The sequence below is a fragment of the Mercenaria mercenaria genome, chromosome 19 (assembly GCF_021730395.1).
Source record: "Mercenaria mercenaria strain notata chromosome 19, MADL_Memer_1, whole genome shotgun sequence".
NCBI lineage: Eukaryota > Metazoa > Mollusca > Bivalvia > Venerida > Veneridae > Mercenaria > Mercenaria mercenaria.
The window spans coordinates 20,268,164-20,285,310 of record NC_069379.1 but is presented as its reverse complement, the minus strand read 5'-3'; the positions used below and the strand labels follow the sequence as shown (position 1 = coordinate 20,285,310).

Genomic DNA, 17,147 nt, shown 5'->3' with positions numbered 1-17,147 from the left:
TCTACTTTATGTTTTTATCAGCTGTACTTCCAGTTTGCAATTCAATATTTTCTTCTGCTATTAGGACAGAATGCTTAAACTGTAAAAATTCTGTAATTATTCAAGTGTTAATTTAAATACGATACCAATATTATATATGAAGGAACTTGTTTAAATTAACTGTCAAACCAATATCAGAGTTCAAATATTGTATATAAAATTGGCATCAGTTAACATCAAATGTAATCACAAATTTTAAAGAAAAACTATTCTTATACATGTTTGATATAATTGCAGATCCCGATATATGTTATTGCCCGTGATTATACCTGGAATGATGCTTATGTTTTTTGGAAGTCGATTATCTATTTCGATAAACAAACAAGAGTACTCGGCAAGCAGGACTACGCTTCCATACATATATAGCAATAAACAAGAAAGGAACAAACTTGTGGATATGATTGAAACTAAAGAAAAACCTCAGGACACTATCAAAGGCAAAAACATTCGACAGATACTATTCATAAACAAACCAGTCTGGATCGACATTGCAAAAGCAAATGAGTACTTAAGAAACAAGTGTCACTTTAAAAACTGTGTTATGACAAATAAAGTTAACAACATATCTCAGATGTCAGCAGTAGTCTTCAGTACGCCAGAACCACTTAAATATGGTAGCTCATATTTGAAAAACAAACGTCCATATTCGCAAGTCTGGGTCTTTATGACTTTCGAGCCTCCGGCAGGTAGACCATCGTGGTACAGAGACCCAGTTTGGAAAAACAGCATGAACTGGTCGTGGGGATACACACTAGACTCGGAAATATTTCGGCCTAATCAGGTATTAACTACAAGAGATGTGTTACCGTACCGTAATTACGATATTATCTTTAAACGAAAAAAGAAACTTGCGGCTTGGGTTGTGAGTCACTGTCATGCTCAGAGCCTTCGAGATGAATATGTGCATACACTTATTCAGGAAGGTGTACAGGTGGATATTTTTGGAAAATGTTCAAAGAACAAAACAAGAGTAAGTCGGGAAGACATTCATCGACTAATTAATGAAGACTACAAATTTTATTTGTCATTCGAAAACAATTTTTGTAAAGATTACGTTACAGAAAAATTTTTTACTTACCTAGGTTTGGACACCATTTTAGTTGTTCGAGGAGGACTAAATTATTCGGAGCATTTTAATCAGAACGCATTTATTGATACTTCGTCATTTTCTACAGTGAAATCATTAGCAAGCTATATGTTGAAGGTCAGTCAGGACATGAAACTATACACCAGATATTTACAAAACAAAGACGTATATAATATTGCAGATTCAAAGTTGAATGCCATGCATGAATCAGAATGTAGACTGTGTGAAAGGATAAATAACCAAGAACAATATAAAAAGACATACGAAGACATTGCAACATACCTACACAACGGAACATGTTTCAATCCAGATAAAATAGTTTAATTGATGCAAAATTGCTTTCCTATAAAGCTTCCTTCAGAAAGAGTGAAAGCATGAAAAATTTATAGATACATATCGAACACTTTAAACCTAGCCGTCAGTTACTTTATTTTATTTTTTCTCAAAAATACTCTTTTTCGTTTACATTAATATTTTTTCCCAACACTTTTTAGCTCCACTATTCGGGGAATAGGGTGGCTATTCTACTCGCCCAGGCGTCGGCGTCGACGTGACTTTTCTTGGTTAAAGTTTTTCGGCAACCATTTTTTTCTGTCATATCTTTGTTACTATTGCATATGTCTTACTGTAACTTCACAGAAACATTGTCCAGCATACATACAAAGTATGTGCAGGGGCTGGGCATATTATACATAAGGTCAAGGTCACCAATGTGTTATACTTAGGTTATTTGTAAGTTTTTCTGCAACCTTTGTTCTTCTGTGATATCTTTGTTACTATTGCTTATATCATTGTTCAGCACACAAACAAGGTATGTGTAGGGGCTGGGCCCATTTTACCCTAGGTCAAGGTCACCAATTGCTATACTTAGGTTATTTTTAAGATTAAAGTTTTTCGGAAACCTTTGTTTTTCTGTCATATCTTAGTTACTATTGCTTATATCTTACTGTAACTTTATATAACCATTGTCCAGCATACAAACAAATTATATGCAGAGGCTGGGCCCATTATACCCAAGGTCCAAGTTACCAAGGTGTTATACTCGGGTTATTTTAAGGTTAAAATTTTTCAGCCGCCTTTGCTTTTCTGTTGTATCTTTGTTACTATTCCTTATATCTTACTGTAAGTTCACATAAACTTTTTTTCTGCATGTGTGGTAACAATCCAAATAACTCTAATTTGTGTTCTATGCCCCTTGGTGTATCTTCTTTTCAAAAGTAGATGTCTCTTATTGAAACATATTTATACCCCCACCAAACATGTTTGAGGGGGGTATATAGGAGGCAGTTTTGTCGCGTCCCGTCGCGTCGCGTCGCGTCGCGTCGCGTCCTGTCCCGTCGCGTCCCAAAATCTATTATCTCAGTTATTATGTCTCCCCCAGGAGACATATTGTTTTTGCCCTGTCCGTCCGTCCGTCTGTCCGTCCGTCCTTCCGTCCGTCCGTCCGTCCGTCCGTCCGTACGTCACACATCATTTCCGAGCAATAACTTTGTAGGGCTGATGGAGTAGACGACCCCTATTGTTTCTGGGGTCACTCCGTCAAAGGTCAAGGTCACAGGGGCCTGAACATTGAAAACCATTTCCGATCAATAACTAGAGAACCACTTCACCCAGAATGTTGAAACTTCATAGGATGATTGGCAATGAAGAGTAGATGACCCCTATTGATTTTGGGGTCACTCCGTCAAAGGTCAAGGTCACAGGGGCCTGAACATTGAAAACCATTTCCGATCAATAACTAGAGAACCACTTGACCCAGAATGTTGAAACTTCATAGGATGATTGATCATGAAGAGTAGATGACCCCTATTGATTTTGGGGTCACTCCATCAAAGGTCAAGGTCACAGGGGCCTGAACATGGAAAACCATTTCCGATCAATAACTAGAGAACCACTTCACCCAGAATGTTGAAACTTCATAGGATGATTGTACATGCAAAGTAGATGACCCCTATCGATTTTGGGGTCACTCCATTAAAGGTCAAGGTCACAGGGGCCACTTGACCCAGAATGTTGAAACTTCATAGGATGATTGGACATGCAGAGTAGATGACCCCTAATGATTTTGGCGTCACTCTGTGAAAGGTCAAGGTCACAGGGGCCTGAACATTGAAAACCATTTCCGGTCAGTAACTTGAGAACCACTTGACCCAGAATGATGAAACTTCATAGGATGATTAGTCATGCAGAGTAGATGACCTCTAACGATTTTAGGGTCACTCTGTTAAAGGTCAAGGCCACAGGGGCCTGAACATGGAAAACCATTTCCAATCAATAACTTGAGAACCTCTCGACCCAGAATGTTGAAACTTCATAGGATGATTGTTCATGCAGAGTAAATGACCCCTATTGTTTTTGGGGTCACTTCGTTAAAGGTCAAGGTCACAGAGGCCTGAACATTGATAACCAGTTCTGATCAATAACTTGAGAACCACTTGACCCAGAATGTTGAAACTTCATAGGATGATTGAACATGCAGAGTAGATGACCCCTATTGATTTTGGGGTTAGTCTATTAAAGGTCAAGGTCACAGTGGCCTGTTCATTTAAAATCATTTTTTGGAAATAACTTGAGAACCACTTGACCTACAATGTTGAAACTAAATAGGATGATCGGACATGCAGAGTAGATGACCCCTTTTTATTTTGAGGTCACTTGATCAAAGGTCAAGGTCACAGGAGCCTGAACAGTGACTTGAGAACCACTAGGCCAAGAGTGTTGAAATTCAGCGGGATGTCTGGACATGCCAAGTAGATGATCGCTATTGCAGCTAACCATCAGTGTCTCTTTGACTTTCGCTCCTGACCCCTCTTGACTTCTTGCCTAAAGGACTTTGCATTGGGGGAGACATGCGCTTTTTTACAAAAGCATTTTCTAGTTACCAAATGGATTTGATTCAAACTTAAAATACATGTTCCACCTTATCACCCACATCATGTGACACAAGGTGCATAACTCTTGACACCAAGTTTTCATGAATTATGTCCCCTTTTACTTAGAATTTAAGGTTAATTTTGTTGTATTTTCACTATATCTCAGTTATTACTAAATGGATTTGATTCAAACTTAAAATAGATGTTCCACCTCATCACCCACATCATGTGCCCACATCATGTGACACAAGGTGCATAACTCTGACACCAAGTTTTCATGAATTATGTCCCCTTTTACTTAGAATTTAAGGTTAATTTTGTTGTATTTTCACTATATCTCAGTTATTACTAAATGGATTTGATTCAAACTTAAAACAGTTGTTCCACCTCATCACCCAGATGATGTGACATAACGTGCTTAACTCTGACATAAATTTTTTATGAATTATGTCCCCTTTTACTTTAAATTTAAGGTTGATTTTGATGTATTTTCACTATATCTCAATTATTACAAAATGGGTTTGATTCAAACTTAAAATAGATGTTCCACCTCATCACCCACATCATGTGACATAAGGTGCATAACTCTGACACCAATTTTTCATGAATTATGCCCCTTTTTACTTAGAATTTAAGGTAAATTTTGATGTATTTTCACTTTATCTCAGTTACTACTGAATGGATTCAATCCAGACTTTAAATAGATGTTCCACCTCATCACCCACATCATGTGACACAAGGTGCATAACTCTGACACTAATTTTTCTTGAATTGTTTCCCCTTTTACCTAGAATTTAAGGTTAATTTTTATGTATTTTCACTATATCTCATTCTGATTGGCTTAGAGCCAAAGGGAAGTAACCTTTTTTAAACTTTTGTACTGAGTTTCTTCCCCTTAAATTCCAGGAATTAGTCTATTTTTAGAAATCCTATTTTTAGATTTTCAGTATTTTAGGTATTTTTCTAACTTTTTTATTATAAGTCCTATGTAGAAAGTAAAAACATTTTTCTGTGGTAACTTGGGTCGGTAAGACCCTTTTTTTTGTATTCACTTTTAGTGTATCTCTAATATTAGAGATTTAATATATTTACTTGTTTTACTATACTAGTATTATACTAGTATTACTTATATGTGGAAGCCCAGGATGAAGTACTCCAAAGTATTTTTAAGATTCCTTATGGTTTCCATTCTTCTGTGACAAGACCGTATGGGGGGGGGGGGGGGGGGTATGAGTCACTCCTGTGACAGTTCTAGTTGGGGATTGCTTCCTTCTTTCAAAAATTTTGTTGAGTTATGATGTTAGTTCCTATTTAAGCCTGTTCTCTTAAAATTGACTTTATAGTTCCCTTCCTGTTTAAGACCGTTTTCTTTGACTCAAGGATTGTCAATTTCTGTTTGTCATTCTGTCTTTCCATTTGTCCATTAGCTTTTTCGCATCCTTCATAATTCTGCCAACTGCCTTGGTAGCCTAGTGGTAGAGTACCCGCTTAGAGTGCTGGGTGTTATGGGTTCACTACCTGGCTGGGTCACACCAAAGACATGAAAAATGGTACTAGGATAGTCCTCGCCTGGCGCTCAGCCTTATGAGGATAGTTCTAGGACTGGTCAGCACTGTTAGTATAGTGTGAATAGGTAGCGTATCATGTCACATGTTTACGGCATGATGTTGTCATGTGGCAGTGCTATAAAGATGGGCATTGTGCTCACTTCTGTTAGTAGACACTGTTGTTAATCATAATGTGACAGAAAAATTGTTTGAAAAAGACATTAAACACGATTACACAAACATAAACATGTAACTCTGCCATACAGCGAATGATTTTACTTGGTGCAGATGTTCAACATATATTTAGTTAACAATAATAAGTCAAATCTAAGTCAGTAATTAATCAATTACAATTGCTTGAATTGACTTTTGTCTCAATTAATAATTACTTTCAGTTATTTTCGAATTTGTTAATTTATTATACCCCTACAAAACGATGTTTGTGGGGGGTGTATATAGGAGTGAGCTTGGCGGTCGGTTGGTCTGTTGGTTTTTGTGGTTTCCGGATGATAACTCGTGAAAGCCTTGACTGATTTGAATAATTTTTGGTACACAGGTGTAACATCCGAAAATACAGGTCAAGTTCGAATTTGGGGTCAATAGGTCAAAGGTCAAGGTCACAGTGACCCTGAACAGTTAAACGGTTTCCGGATGATAACTTGAGAACGCTTGGGCCTATGATCATATATTTTTGTACACGGGTGTAACATCATGAAACACAGGTCAAGTTCGACTTTGGGGTCTGTAGGTCAAAGGTCAAGGTCACAGTGACTCGGAACAGTTAAATGGTTTCCGGATAATAACTTGAGAACACTTGAGCCTAGGATCATAATTTTTGGTACACAGATGTAACATCATAAAAAACAGGTCAAGTTCGATTTTGAGGTCTGTAGGTCAAAATTCAAGGTCACAGTGACTCGGAACAGTTAAACGGTTTCAAGATGATAACTTGAGAACGCTTGGATCTAGGATCTTAAATTTTTGTACACAGGTGTAACATGATTAAATACAGGTCGTATTCGACTTTGAGGTTAGAGGTCAAAGGTCAAGGTCACAATAACACGAAACAGTTAAACGGTTTCCAGATGATAACTTGAGAATGTTTGGGCCTAGGATCATGAAAATTGATAGCGAGGTTGGTTATGACCAGCAGATGACCCCTAATGATTTTGAGGTCAGCAGGTCACAGGTCAAGGTCACAGAGACCCAGAACACTTAAACGGTTTTCGGACAACTTCACAACGCTTGGGACTAGGATCACGAAATTTAATAGGGAGGTTGGTCATGACCAGCAGATGACCCATAATTATTTTGGGTTCCAAAGATCAAAGGTCATTTAAATCTTTTCCGGACAATAACTTGAGAATGCTTGGGCCGAGAGTCATAAAACTTTATAGGGAGGTTGATCATGACCAGCAGATGACCTCTATTGATTTTGAGATCAGTAGGTCAAAGGTCAAGCTTAGTTCTTTGACAAGGCCATATTGTGGGGGTATAATTCGTCACTCCTGTGACAACTCTAGTTTCATTTTACTGTCAAATCGTCGAATAGTGGATCGCGCTGTCTTACGGACAGCTATTGTTATGCCCCCGAAGGGAGGCATATTAGTTTTCAACTGTCCGTCCGTTCGTTAATTAGTTCGTTCTTTCGTTCGTTAGTCACAACGTTAACTTTTTGCATGTAGGCATTTTACTCGCGAACCACTGCACCTTCAAGCTTCACGTGGTGATAGTACTTATTGAGTACACCACCCCTACTGACTTTGGGGTCACCAGGTCAAAGGTCAAGGTCACAGGGGCCAACGTTAACCTTTTGCATGAAGGCACTTTACTCGCGAACCACTACACCCAGGACCTTCAACCTTCACATGCTGATAGTACTTTATGAGTACACTGTCCCTACTGACTTTGGGGTCACCAGGTCAAAGGTCAAGGTCACAGGGGCCAACGTTAACTTTTTGCATGAAGGCACTTTATATGCGAACCACTTCACCCAGGACCTTCAATCTTCACATGCTGATAGTACTTATTGAGTACACCACCCTTACTGACTTTGGGGTCACCAAGTCAAAGGTCAAGGTCACAGGGGGCAACATTATCTTTTTGCATGAAGGCACTTTACTCGCGAACCACTTCACCCAGGACCTTCAAACTTTACATGCTGATAGTACTTTATGAGTACACCATCCGTACTGACTTTGGGGTCACCAGGGCAAAGGTCAAGGTGCTGCGGGGGCATTTGTCACCATTAGTGACAGCTCTTGTTTAGAATATTCGACACTATTTCATTTAAAAATCTCTAAAATTTTGACACAAAATTATGTATATAATCACATTCATACACCTAATGTGGCGAAATTATAAATAAACAACGTTGCAAAGTATCAAAAGCTCCTATATGTGCCTCTTGGATGACAAGTGTATAAACATAACAATTGCTTTCGTTCTATGTTGCTTCGTACGTTCGTGCTTCGCACCATGTTTGGTGCTGGACATACTGACTATATTTTTTTCGATATAAATGCCGTATATTGTTTTTGAGGAGGAAATTGTTTCTATTTCACCTCGTTTTTTGGCTTTTTTTTTTAGTCAAGGGACGTGAAATGCTGACCTTGCTTGTATGCGCCTAAACTGTTCCAAATCCTTCGTAACGTGTTGTGAGTAATGTAATATGACAATCACAATGTTAGCGTAGTATATCCGAGTAGTAGTAGTATTACGTACTAGCATTTGGCAGTCAATAAAATTACAATGTACAAGCATTTGATGTTGGACTGTATATCCATTAGCAAGAGCGTAGCAAAGTATTTCCATTCACGCGTTATTTTTTGCCCTTACGCAGCTTTTATTTTACGCATTTTAGCTGTTCGATTCAATTCCCCTAAGTTCTTATCTCATAAAACTACTTCCTACACTGTTCTAGATACTAAATACGCATCATTGCAATCACAGAATTTCTCGTATTCATTGTACAGAGTGATCAACTATCAAACACATGTTCCCGGTACATTCCGATGACCAATTCTAAATTAGCAACGCTCCAAAAATAAGCAACTGTGTTCTGTATATCACACCTTTGAATTTGTCCAGTTTTACGTATATAATGTTACTTATAAATGTATCTTCCTTACCATTTTTCAGATTCCTTCTTTCTAATTTGTGTTTCACTAAATATGTACGTAAAATGGTGTGGGAATAGGTCTTTCAACTGTTCTGAACACAAGACATGTAGTTTATTGACAAAGTCTGGGAATGCGAAATGTGATGTATTAACAAAACGCGATAACTGTGGCCTTTATTTAACACCGGATCAGCCCATAACAATGAAATAGGGAATCAGGTGGACACATTACATGACAAGTAACTTATATCGTTAAACCGATGTAAGTAGCGGCGTGGTCTAGTGGTTAACACGTATGATTTGTAAGCTTACGGTGCTTGTTCAAATACAGAACGAGCTACTTTTTAGCTCACCTAAAAATGCTCAGGTGAGTTTTTCTGATCGCTCGATGTCCGGCGTCCGTCTGTCGTCTGTCTGTCTGTCAACATTTAGCTTGTGTATGCGATAGAGGCTGTATTTTTCAACTGATCTTTATGAAATTTGGTCAGAATGATAATCTTGATGAAATCTAGGCCGAATTTTAAAATGGGTTATCTGGGAACAAAAACTAGGTCACAATGTAAAATCAAAGAAAAACCTTTTGTATGCGATAGAGGCTGTATTTTCAAAAAATCTTCATGAATTTTAGTCGCAATGATTATCTTGATGAAGTTTAGGCCGAATTTGAAAATGGATTATCTGGGGTCAAAAACTAGGTCACTAGGTCAAATCAAAGAAAAACTTTGTGTATGGGATAGAGGTTGTAGTTTTCAATTAATCTTCACAAATTTTGACCAGAATGATTGCCCTAAAAAATCTAGGTCAAGTTCAAATATGGGTCATCTGGGGTCAAAAAGTAGGTCACTAGGTCAAATCAAAGGAAAACCTTGATCTTCATGAAATTTGGTCAGAATGATTGTCTTGATGAAATAAAGGTTGAATTTGATTTTTGGTCATTTGAGGTCAAAAAAGTAAGTCACTTCGTCAAATCCAAATAAACCTTGTGTATGCAATAGAGGCAGCATTTTTCAATTGATCGTTATAAAATTAGGTCAGAATGATTGCCTTGATAAAATCTAGGTCAAGTTGGAATATGGATCATCTCGGGTCAAAAAGTAGGTCACTAGGTCAAATCAAAGGAAAACTTTGTGTATTGGATAGAGGCTGTATTTTTCAATTGATCTTCTTGAAATGAAGTCAGAATGATTTCTTTGATGAAATCTAGGTAGAATTTGAATGTTGGTCATCTAGGTCAAATTAAGGAAAAACATTGTGTATGCAATAGGGGCTGCATGTTACACTAGATTTTCATACAATTTGGTCAGAATGGTCGCCTTGATGAAATCTAGGTCAAGTTCGAATACGAGTAGTCTGGGATTAAAAACCTAGGTAATTAGATCAAATCAAAGAAAAATCTTGTGTATGCAATGCAAGCTGTATTTTTCAATTGATCCTCATGAAATGTGTTCAGAATGATAGCCTTGATGAAATCTAGGTCAAGTTCGAATATGGATCATCTGGGGCCAAAAGTAGGTCACTAGGTCAAATCAAAGAAAATACTTGTTTCTGCTCCAATTTTAATTATAATTAGTCGGAATATTTTTTCTAGGTCAAACATGTTTACACTGTTATGGTGTGTTATGGTGTTCCTCAGGTGAGCGACCTAGGGCTATTTTGTTTTTACCTGGAGAAGAATACAGGTAAAACTATTTGTATCATGATTAGAAACTAGAGTTAGGAAAATCATTTTAAAAAAGAAGGATTCGAGCCTACACCTTACAAAAATAAAAGGAATGGATATCCAACACACTATCCACTTGACTACAAATCTGTTATGGAATAACGCATCGTATCTAGAGTTACGAATACTTCAATATAAAAATTAACACCACTTAGCGGAAAATACACCTGCTTTGTTTTTGAATTTTACCAAGTACCGTTAAAATAAAATTATCGCGATCCAATAATGCATTTTTGTACTTATAGCATAAACATGTGGTCAAACATTAAATCCAAATTATCAAATAACTATAAGAGTAATGACCTGAAGTTGGACAACAAACACCGCCATACCTTATTACTCGATATCAGAGAAATGATGAAAAGTTGTATAGTTGTACTCAACACGACTACGTCGGTTGCTATTTTAAGGTATGTACGAGGGTTGTCCTAGAAAATCGCGAACTTTTTATTATTTCGAAAATAAGCGACGCATCAATTATTTCAACTGGTGTTATTTCAATGTACTCGACAGGACTATAGAGTTTGAAATAAGATATATGTCATATTATTTGATTATTTTTTAAATAATGGACGGCAGTAAGAGCTTGTCTGCGCACGCTTAGTTTTCTTCCTACAAAAAGAAGCTGCTTCCTTATAAATTCATGTAACTTTTCCGATATATATCTCACAGGATTAAGGATCAGAAAGTTCGCGGCGTAGAAAGTATTAAAAGAATTATGTCGCCCTCTCTTTGAATTACTCGCCCAACCTTCATTAAAACGTTTGTGGCAGGTAAAGACAAGTGTCCTGTTAACATTTGCCTGACTTCCAGAATTTTCCACTTCCCGTTTTGTTTGTGAAGGAGTCATACCGCCACCTACACCATATTTCATAAATACTTTCTGCGCCGCGAACTTATCTGACGTCGCAATTTCTGAAAGTTAGTGCGCACCACACGTTGCCATTAACGACGATAAAATTTTTAATCCTATTAGATGTATATCGGGTAAATGTTTAAATGGAAGCCGCTTCTTTTTGTAGGAGGACAACTGAGCATGCGCCGCCTTGCACTAACTGCTGTCCATTACTAGTATTTAAAGAATACTCAAATAATATGAGCGGTATTTAATTTTAAGCTCTATATTTCTGTCGAGTATACATTGAAATACCATCAGTTAAAGTAATTATTTCATGTGTCGCTTATTTTCGAAATGATAAAAAAGTTCACGATTTTCTGGGACAACCCTCGTAGATCTATATAAAATAATTGATTTAATTCCAATAAATTTACAGTTAATAAATGTTAAATAGGGCCTTCAACACAACATAACATTCAATTTCGACTCCAAATAGAAAGTTTTGATAGTAATTTGGAAACCTTTAGTTAACTTGTTACTCTAAGTATTTTAAATGATAAATATGTATGACGTGTCATAGGAATAATAGTGTTGATTCTGAAGTTGAGTCCAAGACAAGACTTAATGAGACAAATAAGAACATGCATTGATGATATCATGCTAAGAAAAAGCAAACTTATATTGTTGAATTAATATCACGTGTTGTTTTAAAAGGCCCAACATTTTAATATTTGTTGAAAGGTATTGAGTCTAACAGCGGGTGTTAAGTGCTGTGTGGCGGCCGTAAAAAGTCGCCCCGACTTCATCTCATTGTTATATTTTCTGGTCCTTCGGGATCATTGATTTCAACTCATTTAGGTTTGAAGATTGAATACCGCTTAAGCCGGTGCTAGGGGGCGTGGACAGTGTTGCGTTTTCCATTACTGCCCATGAACAGACTCAATCAAACCGAGTCTGCAATTTTGACTGTTTGCCTTGTTCTCGGTGCTTCCGAGGGATCTACTTTCCAGATTTTATAGTATAGCAGAACAGTGTTAAATTATACGCTACTATTTATTCTTGTTTTGAAAGCATTTACAAATTAACGTTTCAGTGCCACACGTTCATCACAACTGCTCTGGAAAAATGAGAAATGAATGTATCGCGCCAACGAAATGTTCTGATTAAATGAGCTTTAAATGTGCGCTGGGAAAGAACAAGAGTGAATGCAACTTGTTTCTCTCTTATTTGACTTTGTGAACTAGTAAAGGAACCCAAATGATCAAGTATCAAACTCGTCGGAACTTTTCTTATGGAAAACACTCTGCTTGAAATTCATAAACGTCGTGCAAAATTAATACTTGACATCTATTGTTAATAGCAAAATTGAAGATGCACACTGCACACTGACGGATACAAGACGATCACACTAGCTCACATTGAGCACTTTCTTTTGGTACGATTTGACCTGATGACCTCGTTTTTACACCAGAGAACGGTATTTGAGCTTAACCTATATCCTGTAAACACAAAATGTCTGACCCAGGAGTTTAAAAGGAGGGTCATAATGGCCGTAAGTCGATCACCTGACCTTCACTTTATGCATGGTACACTTATTCATGAATCGTAATTGTTCTTATGAAAAACATGAAACAGGTCAAGTCCCCCCATTTGAATAAATTTGAGAGAGGACGTTACTAGGATGCTACAAACCAAGTGTGTGGCACACTTGATATGAGCCGCGCCATCAGAGAACCAACAAAGCGGCTTTGCGACCAGCATGGATCTGGTCAGGATCTATTTTGTTCGCTTTCAAAGCCTGTTGCAATTAGAGAAACTGTAAGCGAACAGCATGGATCCTGACGCACAATGTTGATTTCTCATGGCGCGGCTCATATCAAGTGTCCCACAAAAGCTCGTATCAAGTGTGCCACAAACATAAATGAACCTTTATGCAAGTTTATATTAAACAATGAAATATCATAATCCCTTTTTAATAACATTAATTGTCAAGGGCTTCACACCCAAACAAGAGTTACTTTATAATTTCCTGTTAAGCCTTAATACTTTAACAATGAAAATGTTTGGACAATATAGTCTGCATACAACATTTTATCACAATTAAACCTATTAACCCTTCATTGATGTTGATTGGAAAACAAAACTTTTTTGCACTTTTTCAACTACTCTAGATTTGATAATTTAAAAAAATGTCTCAAGAAATTGAATTCTTAATGAACTGAGTGACAATTATATATAATCTATAAAGTGAAACATTCTGTAATGTTAATTTCAATAATTTCATAGATTCTTAATAATGTAACATTTAAATGTAAAGGCACCAAAAAATACAGCATAACAAATGTCAGGCAATTTGCAAATTAAATCCTATAATTTCTTTCAGCGGCAAGGTAAGTCACAAAAATATGTACAGGCTTCTTCCACTCGGGTTAAATATTGATATTTGAATAAAAATAACTGACAATCTAAGTAACATCGGTTAAGCGTGTTTAAAATAAAGTTTAAACAAGATCGCTAGTAGTAATTCATTTTTTTCAATTTGTGTTCGAATAGATGTTTTAAATACGTTTTATTAATGTCAACAAGAAAGTCGATGGAATAACACTCCGTAAAGCGTACCTTTTTGTCTTCTTTGATAAACATATAAAGTGACTTATTCAAACCTAATTTCATGCTGTACGTTATATTTATACTATGGAATATAAATTTTCTTCATGCAGTAGTTACACATGTAAGTATATTTTTTTCTACATCTAAATAAGCATTATGAAGTCAATTCAATATTTATGAATTCCGCTTAAAGGGTGATGTTCATTTCCCAGGGAAACATATTAGCACTTCAGCATGTCAATAATTAATAGTCATCAGCAAATTGGATACTCAGTTAGTGGTCAGCCAGATATATTTATCTTGCATATTAATTACCATCATATGTGTTTTATGGTTTGGCTAGGTGTTATCAGTATTTTCTTTTTTCAAGATAAAAAAGGAGATTGTGAAAACGATGGTTTTTGCTGCTGCAGTATTATTTTCTTTGCAATGCCAGTCTCGCTATCAATTCTTTGAGGTCGTGTAGTCACAGTCAATTCGTCAAACGTATATAATTACTGAAACAAAATGCAAGCACCAAGTTATTTATAGTTCAATTTATTATGGATGCATTTCATAAAAATATCATGATGTAATCAATGATTAATTATATTAATTAATTATGAGATTACTATATGTATACGCTGGTAAATATCAAATCGTAAATGGTATGTGCATTGTCTGAAAATGTTCCGTATATGCGATTTTTTACGTTAAATTAAATTTCGTACTAGATCGTAAGTTGACATACACTTTTGAGGATGAGACGGGGCAGTTCAACCTTTGAACTGGAATCACGCCCACTGGTAGATATTTGATTCCGTGTCCATGTAAATAATTCAACATTACTTGGTATTCACTTTTATAATATTATGAAGGCACATTTTGTATCTTTATAATTAAGTGAGTTCTTATGAATCTTATTTTAGAATAAATTTGCAGTATAAAATCCCCACAATATAATACATAGAATGATTTCAATACTTTGTACACTCAAAGTGGAAACCATGTAATGTGTTGGTATTAAACTTGAAAAAAGTGGCCCGGGATTACAACAAATACTTTCTCTCAACACTCAAATTTCAAATATACAAAATGCGCTATCATTTGTCTAAGATTGCAAATGTAGATAAGAAAGACCTATGAAATGTTATAAGTGTATTGAAAATAAAATTTGGTACCTTTTGTGGCCTGGTTTACTAGTAATGAGGTATCTATAGATGTAATTATTTAAACTGAGAGCCACATTCCACACTCAGAGTCTGGTAAATTACAGTTATACTATATAATTAAAATATACTGAACTATACTTGAAAATGTAAAAGACTAATGTAACAATCACATATTCTTTCTCACAAAATAGTGTCATTATGCACCTCAAAACAGGAAATTTTACATTTTATTCTTTGTAGCTGTAGTAATTACAGGATTACATGTACTTGATTATTAATGACAACCATGTTGGTCAATGTTGAATGATATTTTCTAAACAGGGTAATTGAAAAAAATGAATAAACAATCAAATAAACAATAATGAGAAAAACTATTTCTGATAAAAACCTAATTATTCGTCTCTGTAGAAATTTACTTCTTTGACAATTACCAGTTGGTATATCAATTGCTATTAAATCGTTCTTCTGATGCAAGATTTTAATAGTATTATTGCAGAATATGGGGTAATGTACATGCAGCATGCTTTTAAACAGGGCTCTTTATTTGCTTAGTCGGCCCGTTTTGAATAGTCTTGTTAAAAAAATATGTCTGCATATTTTGTATATTCCTTACATTCGTTCTAATATATTTCTTTAATTAGTTATTGTTTCATCTCTTTCTTATTTATTCTGTTTACAGGTGCGACAATTGTATACAGTTGGTATGTTACTTTGTTTTAAATTCCCTTCGAAGTTTACTGAGATAATTGATGATTCGTTATATATAGAAAACGCTCCCTTGTCCGCAATTCGCGCATTGCATTGTAGTGTAACTGCTGTATGTTCTATTTATAGAAACGAGAGAGCGTACACTCATAGTGGACACCGTGTAATAATGTGTTGGTATGAAACCTAGCCCAGGATTACAACAAATACTATCACTCAACACTCAAATTTCAAATAAAAAAAGGCGCTATTATTCGTCTTAGATTGCAACTTTAGATAAGAAAGACCTATTGAAATGTTACAAGTGTATTAAAAATAAAACTTGGTACCTTTTTGGCCTGGGTTACTAGTCATGAGGTATCTAGATGTAATTATTTAAACTGAGAGCCACATTCCGCATTCAGACTCTGATAAATAACAATTATACTATATAATTACAATGTGCTGCACTATACTTGAAAATGTAAAAGACCAATGTAACAATCACAAACTAGTGTCATTATGCACCTCAAAAGAGGAAATTTCTCATTTTGTTCTTGTAGCTGTATCAATTACAGATTACATGTACTTGATTATTAATGACAACCCTACCGGTCAATTTTGAATTATATTTTCAAAACAGAGTAATTGAAAAAAAAAATGAATAAATAATCAAATAAACAATAATGAGGACAACTATTTCTGATGAAAACCTAACTATTCGTCTCTGTAGAAATTGTTCTCGAAATGCATAAAATAAATATCTGGCATATTAGTGAACAGTGTGGTTCTTGATCACATTTCTGACTGATAGATAATCACAGCAGGCCAGATGGTCAAGCTGGAAATGGATGATCATGTTTGCTTTCAGTAATCACTGGGTAATAAAACAAATGAAACAATGATTCATAATAACCTGACAATAAGCTACATGCTATGACCACCAACCGCTAGCAACATCCCCCTTTAAGCCTGTGCTAGGGGGCGTGATGGGTGTTGCACTTGCCATTACATCTCTTGAACAGACTCAATTAAACAGAGTTTGAAATCATTCGTTTTTCTTGTCAGCATTTTGTGCTTCCAGGGGATCTTCTTACAGATTTCATTATGATTCTAATAGAGACGATAACAAGGAAAGTTAATTCTTAGTGGCGGACATATTCATAAATCATTTTATATAAACCGAAACATCATACTGCACTATTTCGATATTGAACACAATGGTGTACTGATTTCTTGAACTGACCTTACGTTATGCAAACTGTGAGTCTTTATTACCTCCTGGAAAGCACTTTTTGCATTGTCTGTCCATCCGTCTGTTCGTCCCTCTGTCTTGCTCTTTCCGATTGGTGACTGAAGATCACTATAGTTTACACACGTCAAAATGTATAAGATTATTGCCTGCTGTAATATTATAACCCTTATTTTATGGCGAAGATGTCAGTAAGTCAAAGGTAAAGGACACAATGACCTTGAG

General features: G+C 36.0%; 1 protein-coding gene across 2 annotated transcripts in view; it reads left to right on the top strand.

Annotated features, from left to right (window-relative positions):
* The window catches only part of LOC123542964 (alpha-(1,3)-fucosyltransferase C-like), a 39,978-nt gene extending 31,670 nt beyond the window's left edge, over positions 1-8,308 (top strand). The window contains exons 3-4 of one of the 2 annotated variants that reach the window (XR_008368763.1): positions 277-6,877; positions 7,002-8,308. Coding sequence is in view for 1 of the 2 variants with exons in the window: in XM_045329020.2 (XP_045184955.2) it covers positions 277-1,450 (1,174 nt within the window). In the remaining variant the exon portion in view is untranslated. Of the gene's footprint in view, positions 1-276 lie in introns of both variants that reach the window. The other variant, XM_045329020.2, reaches the window with a different exon arrangement.
* The last annotated feature ends 8,839 nt before the right edge of the window (positions 8,309-17,147 follow it).